This window comes from Ambystoma mexicanum, chromosome 8 (assembly GCF_040938575.1).
Source record: "Ambystoma mexicanum isolate Mex_15411 chromosome 8, UKY_AmexF1_1, whole genome shotgun sequence".
In the NCBI taxonomy this organism is placed as follows: Eukaryota; Metazoa; Chordata; class Amphibia; order Caudata; family Ambystomatidae; genus Ambystoma; species Ambystoma mexicanum.
The window spans coordinates 331856755-331876072 of record NC_090929.1 but is presented as its reverse complement, the minus strand read 5'-3'; the positions used below and the strand labels follow the sequence as shown (position 1 = coordinate 331876072).

At 48.9% G+C, this 19318-nt stretch overlaps 1 protein-coding gene across 1 annotated transcript in view; it reads left to right on the top strand.

Moving 5' to 3' along the window:
* The first annotated feature begins 2644 nt into the window (after nucleotides 1–2644).
* Nucleotides 2645–19318, top strand: part of CCDC183 (coiled-coil domain containing 183) — an 893120-nt gene continuing 876446 nt past the window's right edge. Inside the window, exons 1-2 of the mRNA XM_069612154.1 lie at nucleotides 2645–2807; nucleotides 4883–5004. Of these exons, the coding sequence (XP_069468255.1) occupies nucleotides 2738–2807; nucleotides 4883–5004 (192 nt within the window). The 5' untranslated portion in view covers nucleotides 2645–2737. The remainder of the gene's footprint in view (nucleotides 2808–4882; nucleotides 5005–19318) is intronic.

Sequence of the window (19318 nt, the reverse complement as noted above, 5' to 3'; positions counted from 1 at the left end):
TTCTTTCTGTGGCAAGGAACATTTTACTGGCTTTGAGGCCTTATGTGATCATACTAGCATATATTGGTGCAGTGGCATGGACATGTATGTGCACAGCCAGCATGACAATGTTTGATATACTGGTATGCATTTTGGCCAATGGCATCATAAAAATATGTTGCAAAATGGTCCTGTGCAATGTTGGTGACTTGCATCTATTTTTTTCATGTGCTACTATACAAATTTGATTGCAACCTGTGTGGCTTTCTACCCAATTTTTCACAGAAAGTGCTGTAAAATGCACCATTTTAACACAGTATTTTAAAAATGTTCTTGGGGCGCCAACCCCTGAACCACCCTTATTTGATTCGTGCTCCGTTGCTGCACTCGTTCGCTCCTGCATTTTATGATCAAACATTTACCCCCCTCCAGTTGAAAAAATCAGCAGCCACTACTGTGTGCCATACCCATTTCCTACAGGTTCCCACCACCCATTACGAAACTCCTTAGAGTGACATCACTCTAGGAACCATAGGCGCCCATAGGCACAATAGATACTAAAGAACAGCAAAAGCTACAGTGAAACATGAGAAATGCTCCTTGTGCGAAAACGCTGCCTGTATGTGAGAGAATTGAATTCTAAGACCCAAGGCAAATTGATAAATATTCACTGTGTGATCAAGGAGTCTACTGGGAAACTGAATCCTAAGTCTCAGAGCAACTTGAGGGACTTCTTGTTCACTATATGCTGGGAAAAGGAGTCCTAAGTCCCTAAGCAAATTGGGTGCCATTCATTGAGGGTCACTATAGGTTTCCCGGTATCCCACCGGTATTTCCGGTGGGATACTGGTAAACTGACCTATTGTTATCGTCGGCTGATATCCCAGAATTTCCGTTATGTTACAGGTGCCAAAAACTACGGTCATTCCCCATTTCATGGAGGGAATTGCCAGTATTACTGGCCCCAGTAATACCGGTGGCCGTAATACGGACTATTTTTTCCCAGTGGGGCCTGATTTACCAACTCAGTCAACCCCCACCGGCAAACTTGTAGTTTGGCAGTGTGGGAAAAGTGGCGTCCAAGGAATTTCTGCCACTTTTTTCCTGCACTGCCAAATTTGTAATGAGGGCCATTGTGTTTTAGAGTTGCATGCTGGGAAATTGAGTCTTCTGTCACAGCACAAACATGAGAAATATTGTTGGCAAGTATGATGGGAAACTAAATCCAAGAGCCAAAAAGAGAACTGGGGATAGTTTATTGTCATCAAAACAGACTTCTAGGAAAAACAATCCGGATTCTTAGTGGAAATCTGAGAGTAGACTGCTAAAGAGTACTCGCAGAGTGACGACTCTGCATGTGGGGGAGGCTGAGTTAAAATCTCAGTGCGGCCCATTACTAGTGATCCATTGTATGCTGCGATACTCAGTATTACTCCAAGAGTGAATGGGGTAGCACTACATGCTGAGAATTCCTTACTCATTAAAAATGTGAATAAGAGATGCTTATCAAGACCTTGTATTCAAGAGTCGCTGACCAAAAACATGGCCAGTGAGAGAGAGGCGCTCCCTACTGCTAGAGCACCACAGACAAAAAAATATGTAGATGCTACATACTGAACAGAACGGTGAAGACTTGACACCAATGATGAGAGACCATCCTGGCCCACCTGTTAAACCCCCAAAATTAAGTTTGGTTCAGTTTTATCCCTGGGTCTGCCATGCTTTATCATTTAGTTGCGCACACTTGGGTAATCCAGCGTGTACTGTCATCACTCTGGATCCAAGCTGGAGCCTCATTCTTTTGGTGGTCAGATATGAATTTAAGTAATCTTTTAGCTTTGCTTTGAACCCTCAATTTCCCATCCCAGTCCAGGTGAACAGCCGGCCATCATGGAACAAAATAAGGAAGTGTGTGAATAAAAGTACCCCCAAAGCAGAAACATAGCTCATGTGGTTATAGGCTTACTAACAGGTACCTCATACTGAGAGAGCTGGGAGCTTATAAGGCCTAGAAGAGTATTCCTCTTACACGAGGAAATGTAAAAATATAATAATGCAGCGCACAAAATATCTGCATTAACCTTAGTTGTTGAATAGATTGCAACATGTCCCCTGTCAACGAGGGAATGCTCATCCAGTCCTTGTTTATCAGCCTTGCAATCCTTGATTTATGATGGGAGCAGCACGAATACATGTCAAAGTATGCAAAGATAAAAACAAGCCCAAAAGAGCATTTCCAAAAAGACACTGGGCCTATTGGCATGTAAAGGGCACAATAGCAACAACTTTGCAGAGGATGTTCTTGGAATCGATCCAGCAAAGCTGTTGTTTTTGTAGGCTCGGGAGGATAGCTCAGGAGCAACGTGCTTGCCTTGGAAACAAAACGACACGGAGCAACACAGGTTCGATCCTCAGTCCGCGCTTAGAAACCCCCTGGTATTAATCGCGTTATAAAAAACTTATCGTACTAAGATTCGGCTGCATTACAGGGTTGCCAGATATGCATCTGACTGACTCCCATGGAGCCGCTGACAGCCTTTCTGCGGTACCATCGTACTGACAAATGCATTGATTCCATGTATGCCAGCCTGCCTCTGCTGACGGAATGCAGCGGATAGAACCAGCGTGACATCACAATCGCCTGCAGGGTTTGTAAAGCAACATTCTGAGCAAAGGGCCTCGTCTGCACAGAGAAACTGTTGGAAGCAGTGGTCTTGGCAGCGGAAGAAGCAACCCAGAGAGGCATCGCTTCACCACCATGAGGTACAGGAAGAAATGGGACATCCACGAACAGATTCGGGAGCTCCGGGTCATCCTCGGCCTGCAAGGTATACTCTAGATTCCCAGCGGTTTATTGTTTAAGAAAAGTAATGGTCTGGACGACGCCAGGTCGTAGCGCATGCCACGGTCATGCAGACTTGTGAATCAGTCTCTTATAATGTGTTGGGGTGGAACGACAATGTTTTGGATGAACAGGCCACTGATATAACGACTGTTGCCATAGATGCAGTGTCTTTTGCCTATGTGTGTCAGTCGTCTGGTTACACAGTAGCAGAGGAAAACGTGTTCCACTCAAAAATGGGCCCATGTCACCGGGACAAAAAAGTACCGATATAATGAGGTTAATCTCCCTCTTGCATATATTTTTACCACTGTATGATGCTCCTTCTGGTTTTAAAGCGGAGTCAAAGAAAAATATTAATAATAAATAATAATAATAATAATGTTTTATTCATATAGCACTTCTAGCCAAAGTGCATTACATAGAACATATGTGCATTATTAAACAAGAGTGAGTGTGCGTCTTCCGATGCATCTACTCTGACATTTTTTGTCCACCTGACCAGACTTTTCTTTATTTGTTTTGTCCTCACGAGGGGCAAGTGAATGCCACAGCGTTGGCTTTGTAGTATGGCTGGAGAGGCTTAATTACCTCCTGCAAGTGCAAAAATGAAGTTACAGGTGTGCTGTCCTTGGCATCCTCCCTCTCTGTGCTCTCATCATTGGGTGATTATTTCACCAGCAGATACAACCACCTACGTGAAAACATCCTATGTTTGAAAAATAATGTAGTCAAGAGCCTCTCAACCATGTTTGGCACCAACCAGGACACCCCTACACGCCAAGGAGGTGAGCAGGTCGTCTGCCTTTGTGGGCGGAGATCTGCAGGATTCCCTTTCATTATAGGTGCCTCCAGTAGACACCATCATATCTATCCAGGGAACGGATCCATAATCCCATAGCTAGGTTTCTGTATAGATACAACCTGTATAACCAAGTCAGGCTATGGGCAGCTTTACATACTTCAAATCTAGCTCACACCATTTTTCTTCAAGCACTGGGGTATTATCTCTCATGGGGGGATACCCTTCAAACATTTATATTTGTCGATGCTCTACATCCAGAACTCGATGAAGAAAAAATAACTGCGCCACAGTGACTTTAAGACTGCGCTCTTGCCGGCCATCAAAAAAGCCTACAATTTGCAATCTGTACCTGCCCTTCAATGCAGACCTGCCATTCATCTGGCAAGCAATCCTGGTCAGCAAGATAGGCTTTTATCAAATGAGAATCCTATAGTTGATCCTCCAACTCATGGCACCCCCAACAGGATTTTACAGCAGTAGTTACACCTAGAGTGCTGAAGCTCTCAATAACCTAGAGAGTCAAAAATCAAGTGCTGGGACTTACATACAGGCTTAAACTATTGATACTCTCCCCCTGCCATGAAGTCACTAAATGGACCACCAAATGTTCCATCGATTTTAAATCTTCTAACAAACCCTACTATGGCCTTCCCCTGTTTCCAATGTGTTTGTTCATTCACTGCTCTCGGTATGCCTTAGGATGGGAGCCAAGAGCCTGTTGGTCACCAGAACACAGCATGTTTTGGGACATATACTTACACCTAAAAGGTTCCAGAATCTGAAACTCTTTCCCGTTGCCCTTTTGCAATGTTCTCAATCTCACATGGTTCAGAATGGGACCAAATGTTTACCTCAGGTTCCCGTACCACTGCTCCATGCTCTCTTCCCTATCTTTCACCACCTCCTCTACTCACCCCACCAAATTGTAAGCTCCTTGGTGTGTCCTGCCGGAATTATATCTGCTCTAAAAACACTGCAAATAAAATCATACAAACCAGTTTGATATATATAGCACAATTTGACAAATACAGACACAAGAATCTTATCTGTTTTACCAATAAGCATCTAACATCAGGAGTCTCCCAAGACCTGATCCTATGAAGGGTGTGAAAAAGGGATGCAAGATCTTATGAGCTAAGCTGCCTTGAAGAAAAACTGTAATGTGTATGTTCAATGCCTGCAGATAAGCTTGTTTGGGAAACTAATTGGAGTTGTTTTAGTATCGCATTCTAGTACAGTGTTCTTTTATCTTACAGAGCAGGGACACAAAGCCTACAGGCATTTAACCGAGAAGACCATTTACCAGAACAAAGACTCCATCCACCATCTGAAAGGGATCTTAAGAGATGACATCCATTTACTCAGTGAGGCTAAAAAGGTAAGTAGCACTCGATCACTGATTGAAAGGTAGGCAAAACTGGTGCAGCTAGTATGATGAGCTATACTCAAGCACTGCTAGAAAGGTAAGGGTCAGAGCCCCAAAAAGTTGAATTCCATAGATACTGCTGGACCCGCAAACTCCTCAGAGTATCGATCTTGCAACAGCCCATTAGCTCGTTAGCCGCTTCACAGATGAAGGCATCTTGAAGAAAGACACAGACAACAGATTCAAATCTTAAACCAAATACTTTTATTAACTTAAATATCTGCATGGGAGAAGGCCTAACTTGCCCTATCCTAAGGTGGGATTTCCCTAACTAAAAAATGAATGATCATCTGTGTCCTTGAGTTCAACTTAAAAATCTGTCTGTGTCCAAATCCTATATGCTTGCCCTCACATCTAAAGATACATTAAGTCAGCAACCACAAAAATAGTGTTCAAAATAAAGATCTGAGCTTCTTCCAGCTCCTTGGCTTGTTGTATAGCCCTTCTTTTAAGTTTAGAGCACCTTCACAAACCAAACCTCGGAGATCCTTTCCCCAGTGGTAACACAGTCTCAACAAGGATCTTGGGATTCCCTTCCCCAAGTTTAATGCATTTCCAAATGACGGCCTCTGGGTTCCATTCCCCAAGTATAAGACAGTTCCAAAATGATATTCAGGTCTCTTTGGTTCCAGTAAGCTTTCCACACCAACTTTGCAGCTCAAATAGGGCTTTTTGGTCTAGGCACAGTTGTTGGACCACACAGTCCACCCATCACATGTCACGCAACCAAAGTCCCTTGGCACTTCATTAGAGTCACTGGTTCTCTTTAAAGTCCCTTGCAGGCACAGGCTCCCTCTTTATACCTGCACCATTTAACTATTTGCATTGCTTTCCTCTTTGGCAGCCTTCTAGGCTCTGCCTCCACGTGACTCAACACACTTTCACACTTTGCAATAGTGTTTTATTCCTTGTACTTCTCACTTGGTTTCATAAAGCCCTGTTTACTGGCTCTCCCTTCATTCGTATTTTCCCAATGTTCACAATGTTCATTGACTTCTTCATTCGACTTTCATTATTGTCAGAATTGTATTTCACTTTCCTTTCATTTACCCTGTGATGATGGAAATGCCTTACGGAGGGACAGGGCCTCCTGTCCTTGTCCTACTACTTCTCTGTGTGTGTTTCCTCTATGTTTTCTGCCACTGAGGTCCAGCCTGCACCTCTGCCAGTGCAGCTCTACGTTTTATCTTTTGGTGAACAACACCAATGCAATACCCTTATGGCATTCATGGGTGGGGTTACACCCTTCTACCCCTTATGTGTGTTTTTGGGCACCTGTGTGCTGCCCACAGAGCAGGGTGTGGGCTGGTGGCAGCTACATGCTGACTTGGCAATGGCAGTGCCTATTCATTTTTGGGATACCCAGGCCCTGCCGTAGCAACCAATGGATTCCTGATAGAAGACAAGATGGCCCCTGTGGCCTCTTGGTTTCTATTGCCTTTTACCTTCTTTCTCAAAGTTCTGGGAAGCCCTGACTCGGTCCCCTCCTGAATGGCTGTTGGGTGGACACACCATGTATGTCTCTGTTGTTCTCTTCCCCCCTGACTGGCTGTTGTGTGGAAATGCCATATATGGCTCTGGGGCTGCCTCCTGTCAGACTGACTGGCCCCTTCCCAGGTGTTGTGGGTACATCAGAGGGGTGGGACCTGTGTGAATGGAGTTGGGAGTCCACTCACATCCTCTGTTGTGGGTGTCTGGTTTCTGTGTGTGTGACACAAAGAATGAGACAGCCCTGACTGAAACTGACATGCATGCAGTGTAGTGTGCTGAAAGGCTGGGTGCTTGCCCCAATCCGCATTCCTTTGTTATGGGTGTCTGGGTGGAATCAATGGCCTGAATGTCTGTGAGCCTGATGGGCTGTCTTCCTGCATGAATGCCCTTCTGCATGATTGGCTGATTGAGCCTGGCTCAGCCAGAGTGAATGAGGGACAGATGTGTATATCTGGGGACCGCTCACTTACCAATTTGTTCAAAGGCTGAAGTAGAAGCTATAGCAAGAAGAAGTTGTGCCTTAAAGCCCAGCTGGAAGAGAAGTCTGCTGCTGCATTTCTTCAATGTAATCCAAAAGCTGCCATGCTCTTCCAAGGACTGATCCAGAGAGGACCTGCAAAGGAGATCTCTTCCCGAGCTACGAGGGACCATCGTGCAAAGCTGCTGCTCTTCATCGAAATATCCTGGAACCCAATCTTGTGGGCCTACCATCCGTTGAAGAGTCTTCGAAGTCCAGAAGAGGAGTGCCGGACATCTCCAGCCAAATAAGTCCATTGGTGTCACCCAGGGTCCAGAGGTGCATTTCGTGATTGCTGGAATCCGTTGAAGTCTACTGCCCAGAAGAGGGGGTTCCCTGGCATAGTGCTGCTGGACACCCAGAGCTGCAAAAGTTATAAACTGCCTAAGAACATTTAAAAGGACATCCTTGCCATCACCACTGACCACTTGTTCCCGCCGGAGAGAGCCCAGAGTCGCCGGGTGCAGTGGAAGGTCCGCCGGTGGGTTTCTGCCACCAGAAGCTAGCAAAGATGTCCTGAGGGTCCAGACTTAGTGAGGGTATGAGGTCTACTCCAGTGGTCGAGTCCAGGTCAACAGAACCTGCCCAGCGGTTCGTGTTGCGGCTGCAGCACGGATGAAAAGTCGGAAAACCACAATATTTTCCGGAACCTGACACCTGTTGCCACCAGAAGTCATCGCAGGGTGCCAGGGTTCTTAGTTTCACCTCCCAAGCCTTTAAGGAGCTCACAGCAAGTTTAATCTTCACAGGACTTCTTCAGTTGGAGAAATCGTCGACCAAAGGAGAGCACCGCGAAGAGTCAAACTGCTGCACTTCAGAAAGACTTTGGTTCCTTTTTATTCCTGGACTCAGAATCCCAGTGGCTCCTTCATCCAAAGGGGCTCCATCCTTGGAGGAAATCCTCGAGTAAAGCAGAGAAACTCTTCCACTTCGTCTGCCAAGGCACCAAAGGTACTGTGATGAGGAAAAGCATCTTCTAGCCTCAGCAGTTGTCCAGGGGTCCCAAAGTCGTCTTGGATCCTGTTGTCCCGTGTCCTCACAGGTACTTTGGGCTGGTAGAACCTTTTAAAGAAAGCAGACGGTTATTGAACATTATTGGACGGGGCTGCAAAAGACAGGATAAGTTACTCCCTAACATTTCTATTGCAGGTTGCCCAGGTGGGGGAATCCTCACTCAGAATTACTTGTCTGGTCTAAAGAAAGGATTCTGCCACTGTTCATAACTAACTTGCCTTTCTTCCCTTTTCTTTGTTGTTAAACCTCACTTAAGAATTCTCATGCCCATTTAAAACTGTCTGCAGTTGGTGCATTTCTTACTGAATTTAAGTTTTGTATGGAACCTACCTGCAATAACTCCTGAAAGCTTAAGCTTGGCTACTCGCAACGTTTCACCAAATTGAGAGCCTTGCTGGGGTGTTCTGTTCCTTTATCCTACCATATAGAGGGCAGAAGTACAGATACCCCCCTCCAGTCTTTAGACTGGTGGTACAGAGGTGGGGTCACTGGTTTTAAGACTCAGAGCCTCATCATGAGGTGGGCGGTAGCCCTTAAAAGTGGCTGTACCAGTGTTACCGCCTGGAATTCCACTGCGCCCGATCACGACCATGCAAAATTAGCGCAGTACCCAAAAGGGACCGGCGTTAATACAGCCGGCAGTAGCACAGCCAGCATTATTCCAGCCGGCGATCACCCTGGGGCCTCAGTAACATTCAGTCTCTGAGTACTGGCTGGATCGGGCGACCATCATAGAGCTGCTGGCCACGATACAAAATGGCATTGGGAGCCGGATTATCATCTGCACAGCGGTGCCCCTTCTAGTTAAGCAGGTGGCAGTCCTGTCATTCCTGGGGGCGGGCACCTTCCAGCACTCTGTGGCCATGATGCATGGCATGGCCCAGTCGACATTCAGTGCAGTCCTGGACCAGGTGCTGGATGCCCTGCTGCACCATGTAAACCTGCACATGTCACTGCCCACCACCCAGGCACAAGGGAATGACCTCAAGGCACGGTTCTATGCCATTGCACAAGTGCCCATCATTGCAGCCATCGACTGCACCCATGTTGAATTGGTTGCGCTCCAGGCCCATGAGGCAGTCTTTCGGAACCGCAAGTACTACCATTCATTTGTGGGCCTGACCTAAACATCAGCCACTGCTGTGCCCGCTACCCTAGATCCACCCACGACTCCATGGTGCTACACAGAAGCACACTTCCAGCCTACATGGAGAGGCACAGAGGGCAACGGACCTGGATAGTGGGTGAGTACAAAACCCTGATAAAAATGCATGTTTAAGCTGAATTAAAATAGGGAGGGTATCGCCACAGGAAGCATTTACGCGGCAAGAAGAGGTACTGTCTTCACCTCTGCAGCCCCTGCACCATTAAGGGAGGGCATCCAAGGGCACATGCACACGGCCACCACACCTGAACCCACACATGGTGATGGACACACATTGCTGCAAACACAACTACACATCAGACCACAATGACCAAAATACACCTGGAATGTGCTGCAGTGCAGATCCACACCCCATCACCCAACAGCGAGTCCACCCAGGACCCTAGATAGGATTCCGAAGTGAGAGGATACCACTCCCAATTCCCTAAAGTACTGTGTTAATGAAATATCACAGAGTATCCCATTAGAGCACTGAAACACGTATCAACTGTTAAACCAAATTGTTGGTGCAATGCACATTTACCATTATCCAGTGAAACAACCACATCAAAAAACAAATGCCTACTTCCCCCTGATCAGGCTGTCATACCAGTAGCACCATCCTGTCGGACTCCTGCACCACTGGCCCAGCCATATCCAAGGAGCGTTGCAGGTTGAACCCGGGGCACACGGCTACCACTGCCCCTTGCGTGATAATGAAAGGGAATATTCCTACACTCTATTATAGGTACAAACTGTGAGTCCATGCCCATTCATGATGAGTATAAGTGGCCCATGCACTCCCTTACCTGTAGTGCCGTGTCCACCTGTGCCACAGTGGCCATCCCATGTCCAGTCAACCGTCATCCGCCACAAGACAGCCACCTCAACAACTCGGGGAGCACGCACAGCACAAATAATGCATGGCATGAAATTGGAAGGATGGACACCCATCACACATTGCATGGCCCTGCTGCTCACAGAAACAGTGAGTTATGGCTCAATGTACTGAATTTGCAGACCCATGCATGGCAAAAATGCATGATGTTGTCATCCCATCCCATGCATGTGACTCAGGCTACCCGCAGCTCACCTGGCTGATGAGCCCTGTATGTGACCCTAAAACACTGCATCACCACGCCTACAACCATGCCCACAACCGGACACGCATCTGCATTGAACGTGCTTTGGGACTTTTGAAGGCACGATTCAGGTGCCTGGAGGGGCCCTCATGTATGCCCTGGACAAAGTAGGCAAAATCGTCTTGGCATGTGCAATGCTGCACAACATCTGCCTCAGGCAGAATGTATCCCTACCCCCTGACGCAGACAGTCAACATCCAGGGGCTGATGATGATGAGGACCATGTGGCCGGAGCCAGACCAGATGCACACAGGGATGGGGGGAAGGAGAGGAGGCTGGTCAGACCGACAATGATTGACAATTATTTTTAACACAGTGACTGGGCACATAACACAACTTGCATATTTTGAATAAAGAACACTAGTATACATTCATGATTGTCCTTGCATCTTGACTGTTTTCAACAGGCTTTAATAAATGTGAAACTAAACCCCTCCCCTCACTTCCCACCCATCACCAACTCCTGTGCACACAGTATCCCAACCCGCATCCACCACCAACTCCCCTGCACACAGACCCGCCACCCCCAACCCACCACCAACTACCCTGCACACAGTCCCCTCACCGTCCCACCCACCACCAACTCCCCTGCATATAATCCCCCCCCCACACCCAACCATGTGTCCATGTGACATGTACATGCCTCCACCACCTTTCTCGTGCGGGCATTGTCCATGGCCATGGTCTTTGTAGCACCCCTCATGGCACGATTGATGGCCTTCACGTGCCGATTGTGTCCTCGGGCAAGACCCTCAATCCTTAGCTGATGTGCCTCTATGATGTCAAGTCGTGCCATCACTGCAGCCACAGGACCAGTAGGGGTTGTTGGGGTGGGGCTGCGATGCCTGGGGGCTGTCCTGCCTGGGAGGCTGTCCTGCTTGGGGCGGGGGGCTGTAACGCCTGGTGGGGCTGTAGCGCCTGGGGGGATTGTAGCGCCTGGTGGGGCTGTGGGGCTGTAGCACATGGTGGGGCTGTCCTGCCTGGTGGGGCTGCCTGATGTTGAGGCATATGAGGGTGTGTCCTCGTCAGCGACCGGGGTGTAGAAGCGACAACGGCGTGCCCGGCACTGTGGTCTTGGGCTGTGCACCTGCACACGGTTATGGCTCTCTGGTGGTGTGCTGATTTCAGGCACTTGCATGTGTTCATGTGTGGGGTCTGCAGCTGCCTGCTGGTCGTCACTGCTTGCCCCTCCCTACTCCTCTGCTGTTGATATTGGGGCGGCTTCAACAGCCTCCTCTTGGTCGGGACTGGTGGGTTGTGACCTCAGTGTTGGTGTGGTCCTGGAGGGTTGGGCCATTGCTGTTGCCGTGGCCTTGTAGGGTTGGGTGTTGCTGTTGCCGTGGCCCTGGAGTGTTTGGCCCTTGGTGGTGGCGTGGCACTGCTGCAGTGTGAAGTAGTGGGGTGGGTCTTCTGCCTTGGTGTTCCCTATTGGCCCCTTCGTGGGGTGCTGGTGGAGGCGTGGGTGGGCGCTCAATGGGATGGTCCTGCTACCTCATTCTGCCTGGATGCCTCAGGTGAAGCATGTGTGCCTGTAGGTGACGTAGGGCATGGCATCAGGTCACATTTGCTCACGTGTTTTGGCATGCATTGCAGTACCCACAGGGCGGGTTGCATGGGGCGGTTGGACTCATGCACAGGCCTTGCCTGCTTCCATTTTGAAGTGGGTTGGTATATATGGGGCATGGTGCGGGAGGGGGGACACACTTGGGAATGTGGCTTCCCGCTGGTGGCACGGCAGGGGTTGATTGTTCGCATAGGCATTTGTCTGGTAAGCAGCTGGTTTGCACAGCCAGCTGGCAATGGTGCACTGCTGTGCTCACGCCATGGCTGTGTGTTGCATTACACTTGGATGTGTCCCTTGGATGCCCTCCCCTCAGCTCTAGCTCACAGGGGTGGCCTAGGTGCACTGGCACATGGGTGCTGCTCTGGGTGCCTGTGGTGGCTCCCACACACTGCACCCAGTCACAATCCCCGGCTCATGGATGTGCACTCAGGGGGATGATGTGGTGGGCTGTTCACATTACATTTGGTATTGGGGCGGGTTCACTTACCTTCGGCCTCCTGGGTGGCAGCACCTGCCTCTGCTCCTCCAACTTCCTCTATCCCTGCCATGTTGATGATGATGCTTCACCACTCCTCCCATGGCATGAGCTCCGGTGGTGTTGGCGGTGATCCTCCTCTGGTTGCCATGCTGTCAGTCCGGTGCTGGGCTAGAATGCCCCTGACCTGGACCCGCAGGTTGTTGAAGCGCTTTCTGCAGTCTTCCCCACCCCTGGGGACACAGCCGACTGCAGACACCTTCTTGCTGATGTCTGCCCAGATGTTGTTGAGGCCCTTTGAGGTTTTTTTTTTTTTGTAGGGCCCCAAGGACACTGAGCTCAGACTCACTAAATGTGGGTTTGCGGATATGATCCTGGGCTGACTTGGCCCTTGTACGCTCCTGTGACATGTTTTTGTTTCAGTTGCTCTGGATGGTTAGCAGGGGCTCTGATTTTTGATGGATTGTGATTTCCAAAATGTCTGCCGAAGTGTTTCCCATTCTGGCTGCAACGTATTTCCTGCGCGCTATTACCGCGCTCAATTAACGAGTGGCGCCGGCGGCGGTGACGCTATTTAGGCTGGGATTTCGGACGTTAGCATTATTAACGTCGAGCGTTATTAGCATCAACGCCAGGAACGTGACCGCGTGTCCACCGACTCGTGATAGAGCGGTTTCTGCGCGACTAATCCCGACGTTAACGCTAATAACGCTCAACGTTAATAACGCCCAGATACCGCCCAACTCGTGATGAGGCCCTCAGTGTTTAACCTAACTACTACAAAATATCTACACTTCTTTATTAATTTAGAGTTCTTTTAGAGTATACTGATAATTACACTACAAACAATGGAAACTATTGCAAATGGTAAATTGACTAGGATGAGCTTAGAGGCTCTCCAGAGTGCCTGTGAACTGAGAGAAATAGATTTTGAAGATAAGTCTAGGGCAGAGCTTATAGCTGCCCTTGTGGATTACCAGACAGATTGTGACACTCATGATGAAAAATGGGGGGTGGGAGGATCTGATGGGGTACTTACCCCTAGTGACGTCACATATGTTGCCACTGGGATTGCCACCTCTCCTGTCACTTCTATTCCAAAACCCAGAATTGTTTCTTCAGAGGATGCCCTGGAACTTGAGTTATTAAGGATGAAGTTGGCCTTTGAATACAAAAAGTTAGAGACTGAAGCTGAGTTGAAGAAAGAGGAGTTGACACAACAAGTTGTACTCAAAAACAGAGATCTTGAACTCAAAGACAAAGACACTGAGCCTCATTACACGTTTGCCGGTCCGGTAACAATGGTACCGGTAAGCTTGCCGGTACCGTTGTTACCAGACCCGCAAACTATGAGGTTTGCTCGAGGGTGCCTTTTCGTTTGACGTGGCAGGCAGAACGGCACCCGCGAGCAGACTATGTCGGATGCACCGGCACCATTTACGAATGGCACCCTCCCTATTCCCTATCGGGCTCAAATGGGAATGGGGAGTAATTATTATCGCCACCCGGCAATGGGCAATTACCGGGTCTGGCGGGCCGGGATGCCCCAGTAATTGTCCATTGCCGGGTGCTGGTAAATTCATGACTCCGGCGGCAGCCATGCTGGTATTTACTGGCATGGCTACTGCCAGAGTCAGAATGATTCCCACTGAAAGTCACAGAATCCAGCTAGATAAAGCTAATATGGAGACTTCACCAAAACAGTTGAGAGTGTCAGGTCTCCACCAACCAAGTGTATGAAAGATTTGGTTGGTGTGTATGTGTAGGGTTCTGATATCCTCCAATGCATAGGAACATTTGAGATGGCTTCTGGTATCCATTATGTTGACCATAGAGATTGGGCTAAGTGTTTGTTAAGCAGAGTACCTCAGACTGGTTATGACTGTATTCTGAAACTGAGTGTGGAAGAAAGAAGTCAGTATGAGTGCATGAAAGCTGCTTTGATTGGCAAGTTTGGCAAGACACCTGCCCAGTACCTTAAAAGGTTCAGGGAGTATAAGAGAGAGAATATGTCTTGGGTTGATTGAGTGAGTGCTGCACACATGAGTATGATGGGATGGATTGATGCTTACAAAGCCAAGTCTTTTGTTCAACTGTCACACCTCTTGTTTTTTAAACATTTTTCTGAGGCTTGTTCACCAGAGCTGCATCAGTACATTGCTGACCAGAATATTTTGGGTCCCTTTAAGTTGGCCAAGTTGGCTGATAAGTGGGTCTCCCCTAAGGATCCCAGTGGGAAGCACAAGGACAAGGTAAAAGGGACCCTCTGAAGGCTGAGGAGTCCAAGAAACAGCCACATCTGAATACAACTAAACATTCTCCCTTTAAGGTCCACACATCTAGTGGGGATAGGTCTCATGGGGTGGGAGTAAGAGTAGTGCTGCTCCTGCTGCAAAGCAGGCTCCAAGTGGCTCCAGTTCAGTCCCTTGCATTCCTGCACTTGTTGGGACTGTGGGGCCTTGGACTACAGAAAGGGGGTCCCCAAGTGTAAAGCTGAGGCACTTGATGCCCAGGCTGTCAGTCTGACCTACCTACCATTACTCTATGCCTGAGGTGGAGGCCACTGTCCTCCCCTCCTCTCCAGGAATCCCCTTTGCTGCTCCTGCAGAATTTCCTTAGTGTCCCTTGGGGCCTGGCACCAGTACTCAGAAGTACTGGCTACTATCCCACAGAACCCTAGAAGATTTTTGAGAAGTGTCCTCATAAATGGCCATCCAGACACTGGGGCTAGCATTACATTGGTGGGACAGCACCCTGCTCAGGCCAGAAGACTATGTAGGTGCTCCTCTGAGAACCACCAGCTTAACTGGTGGGGCTCCTGAATTATGTCCTGTAGCCCTAGTCACCATTCAGATTGATGACAAGATGGCAAAGCCTCCTGTCCGGGTTCAGGACAATGTTCCTGCCAACATTTTGTTGGGGAATGACTTGGTCGAGATGGGGTTAATTTCAGGTGGGTTACCCATGACTGCTGCTGAGTCACTAGGTCACAGGTACAGCAGGGTCTGTCTGATAGTCAGTTACCCAAGCCAAAGGGGAATCTCAAGGCTAAGAGGAAGACTAAGAAGCCCACCTCTGTGAAGGGGGTTCCTTCTCTTCCAGCTATTTCAGCAGCACCCACGGTGGTCCCAGCTCTTGGGGGTCTAGGCTCAGTGGTGACCCTTGACTCAACTCCAGAGGGAGAAGAGTCAGAGTACCTTCCTCATGGAGAGGTACTCAGCCCAGAGGATCACCCTGGCCGACAATGCCTGCTGGCTGAAGGTGGGCCCTCTAGGGGAGGATTTCTATAAGGGTCAAAGAGAGTGCCACTTTCTTGAGGGTCTAAGGAAATTGGCCCAAGTCCAGGCACAAGGTGAAGTGTCTGGGACTTTAAAGATTTATTGGGAGGGTGAGCTCCTTTACAGTGAGTCTTCTCAGCCTGAACCTAGTGCAGTCAAGAGGATGGCTGTACCCCAGCTATACAGGCCCTTCCTATTGCAGTTGGTGCATGAGCAGCCCTTAGCTGGTCATCTTGGCACCAAGAAGACTAAGCAAAGGCTCTCGCCCCACTTTTATTGGCCCAGAATGGGAGTAGAAGTGGAAGCACACTGCAAGACCTGTTCCACGTGTTAGTCGTCATGCAAGATTGGAGGCAGTGCCATTGCCCCACTATAGCCTTTGCCAGTGGTTGGCATGCCGTTTGAGAGGGTGGGCATCAACATTACATTGTTGGTCCCCTTGACCCTCTCACATCAGGTGGGCACAGGTTCATCCGGGTACTGGTAGATCATGCCACCAGGTACCCTGAGGTGATACCCCTTTGGACCATAACTGCCAAGGTGGTTGCCAGGGCTCTCCTGGGCATTGTTACCAGAGTTGGATTTCCTAAAGAGGTGATCTCTGACAGAGGAACCAACTTCATGTCTAGTTACATGCAGGCTCTGTGGAAGGAATCTGGTGTAACATTTAAGTTCTCCACCTCCTACCAGCCTCAGACCAATGGTCTGGTTGAGAGATTTAACAAGACTCTCAAGGGCATGTTGTGTGCTTTAGAAGAGCCCCAAAGGAGGCAATTGGATCTCCTCCTACCATGCCTGCTATTTGCTTACAGAGAGGTGCCTCAAAAGGGTGTTGGTTTCAGCCCCTTTGAGCTCCTCTTTGTACATCCAGTGAGGGGGTCCCTTGCCTTAGTACAGGAAGGTTTGGAAGCCACCCCTCTAGGTCCTGCCAAGCAAATGGGGGACTATGTGTTAGGCCTCAGAAGGAGGATGGCATAGATGATGGGCCAGGCAACAGCAAATCTTAAGGCAAGACAAGAATTGAACATGTTCTGGCATTATCTTAAGGCGTCACAAGTGGATTGGACTCTTGGTCTGGAGATCCTTGTGATGGAGCCTACCAAGCCTCGAGCTTTGGAAAATAAGTGGACTGAACCCTTTAGGATAATCTCCAAGATGGTGGAGGTCAACTATCTGGTGGAAATGGGTGTTCCTGGGGTAGCTCCTCAAGTCTTCCAAGTCAACAGGCTCATGCCTTTCCGCAGGAGAGAAGTAAGTCTCATGCCTCTTGCTAACTTCAGAGCAAGAAGAGGATGAAAGTAAGCCCCTTCCTGATTTGCTGCATAGCAACCCTAAGGATGTCTCAGTGGAGGGAGTACGACTCTCTCCAGATCTGAAACCAGAGCAGCAGAGGACCTGCAGGGCTTTGCTCCAGCAGTATGCCCCTCCGTTCTCACTGACACCAGGCCTCACCCTATGGTGTAGGCATGATATTGACACTGGTGACAGTGTACCTGTCAAAAACAGATGCTACAGGATGTCAGACACTGCTAAGCACTACATTCAGGCAGAGGTCACCAAGATGTTGGGCGTGGGCGGTATTAAACCAGCCCATGGTCCAGCCTAGTGGTCCTTGTCCCCAACGCAAGTTCCCAGGCAGGTACCAAGGATTGGGGGTTCTGTGTGGACTACAGAGGAGTCAATGCAGTCACTAAGACTTATGCACACCCATTGCCCAGGGCTGATGAGCTTGTGGACAAGATAGGTGCTGCCAAGTTTGTGAGCACCTTTGACCTCACATCAGGTTATTGGCAAATAGCTCAGACTTACCAGGCCAAGAAGAAAACAGCTTTCTCAACACCAGAAGGGCTTTACTAGTTTACCATTATGCCTTTTGGTTTGAAGAATGCCCCTGCCACCTTCCAAAGGTTAGTCAATCATGCTCTCAGTGGGATGGAGGCCTTTTGTGTGGCCTAACCGGGCGACATCTAAAGTTCCACCTGGGAAGAGCATTTGACACACTTGGAAAGGGTGTTGCAGGCCATGAAAAGGGCCAACCTCACTATCAAGGCAACCAAGTGCCATATGTCACAGAGGAAGGTTACCTACCTTGGTCATGAGGTAGGAGGGGTTCAAACCCAACCTCTACCTAGTAAAGTACAAGATGTACAGGACTGGAAGACTCCCTCTACTCAATGGTGCTGGAACAATTTTGAGAGTGGGGGTGCTGGACAGGCCCGCCCTCCCCCGAAAACCTGCCTGGTTTCCTAGTGCTTTTGAAACTGGTTTTACAGAACAAGTGAGACTATCAAATGAATGAATGCCTTCAGAGGAAACGTGGGTGGGAGTGGGTCCAACCTAACACATTTAGAAACATAGGGTTCAATGGTTCATTTTAAAGGCAGTCTTTCCTCAAACATATGGATAAAGTGTGACATTGCTCAGCATTCTAACTTTTAGAGCGCATATTCTTTACCACAATTGTAGTCCTTTTGTAGCTTAAACAGTTTAATTTCCAATTTGAGCATATTGTGTATACTTTGAGTGTGTGTAATAGCCTTAATCCTGTCCACATCAAACATTGTGCCCCAGTAGTAGTAACTCACATCATACATATTTTGCCCAAAAAAATGATCTACTATTAGTACCCGGCGAGGGCGAAGCAGAATGCAACACGCATTCTGATTGGCTCTCGCCAAGTCCTTACCCGGCCGGGAATCCCTCTGTCGGGATTCCACAGCCTTTGTCCCCGGCGCGGGGCGTGGCAGCCCCTCAGCCAATGAGGAGGCTCGAAGTGGGGCCATCCCCGCTCCGAGCCTCCCCGCGGCTGAGAGGCTGCCTTCGCCCCACGCCGGGGACTCGGGTAAGTCTTTTTTTTATTCCCTTCCCTCCCACCGCCCCCCCAACTTACCTTCTTGTTCCTGCGTGCCCTGCGGGGGACGAGGGAAGCCTCCAGCTGTGTGGAGACTCGGAGCGGGGCAACCCCCGCTCCACGCCTCCACACGGCTGGAGCCTTCCCTCGTCCCTCGCCGGGGATGCAGATAGGTTTTTTTTATTTATATTTTTTGTTTTCTCCCCCCCATCCCACTCCCGCCCTCCCAACCCCACTTACCTTCTTTTTTATCCTTTTTCATGAGCGGACGCGCTGGGAACACTTGTGTTCCCAGCGCGTCCGCTCCCGATGGCGCCAAGGAAAGGGAAAACGGACTCCGTTTTCCCTTTCCATGGCGGTGGCCATTTTCTTTTTTTTTGTTTTTCTCCCGCAACGCTGCAGCGTTTCGGGACAAAAAAAAAGCTTTTAGTGCCCCGGTCACGCAATTTTTGCAGGCCGGGGTACTAATAGCAATATAACCCTTGCGACGGGGGCATTACCGACTCAGGTAATGCCCTGGGGTCTTCGGTAAGGCCATCGCTTCGCTCAGGGCCTTACCTATGGGCCAGAGGCATTACCTGAGTTGGTAATTCCCCCGACGCTCGGGTTATATTGCTTAAGTAATACTGTCAGTGTTAAGGAAAGTAGCATGATAAACATTGTTCCAGGGTACATTGTGCACCCTGGAATATAATGAATTTAGCAGAAATAATGTCTGATGGTAATACTGTGCAATCAAAAGATGCCCCTTAGAATACTGTGCCATTTAACAATACACACGTGAAAGTTG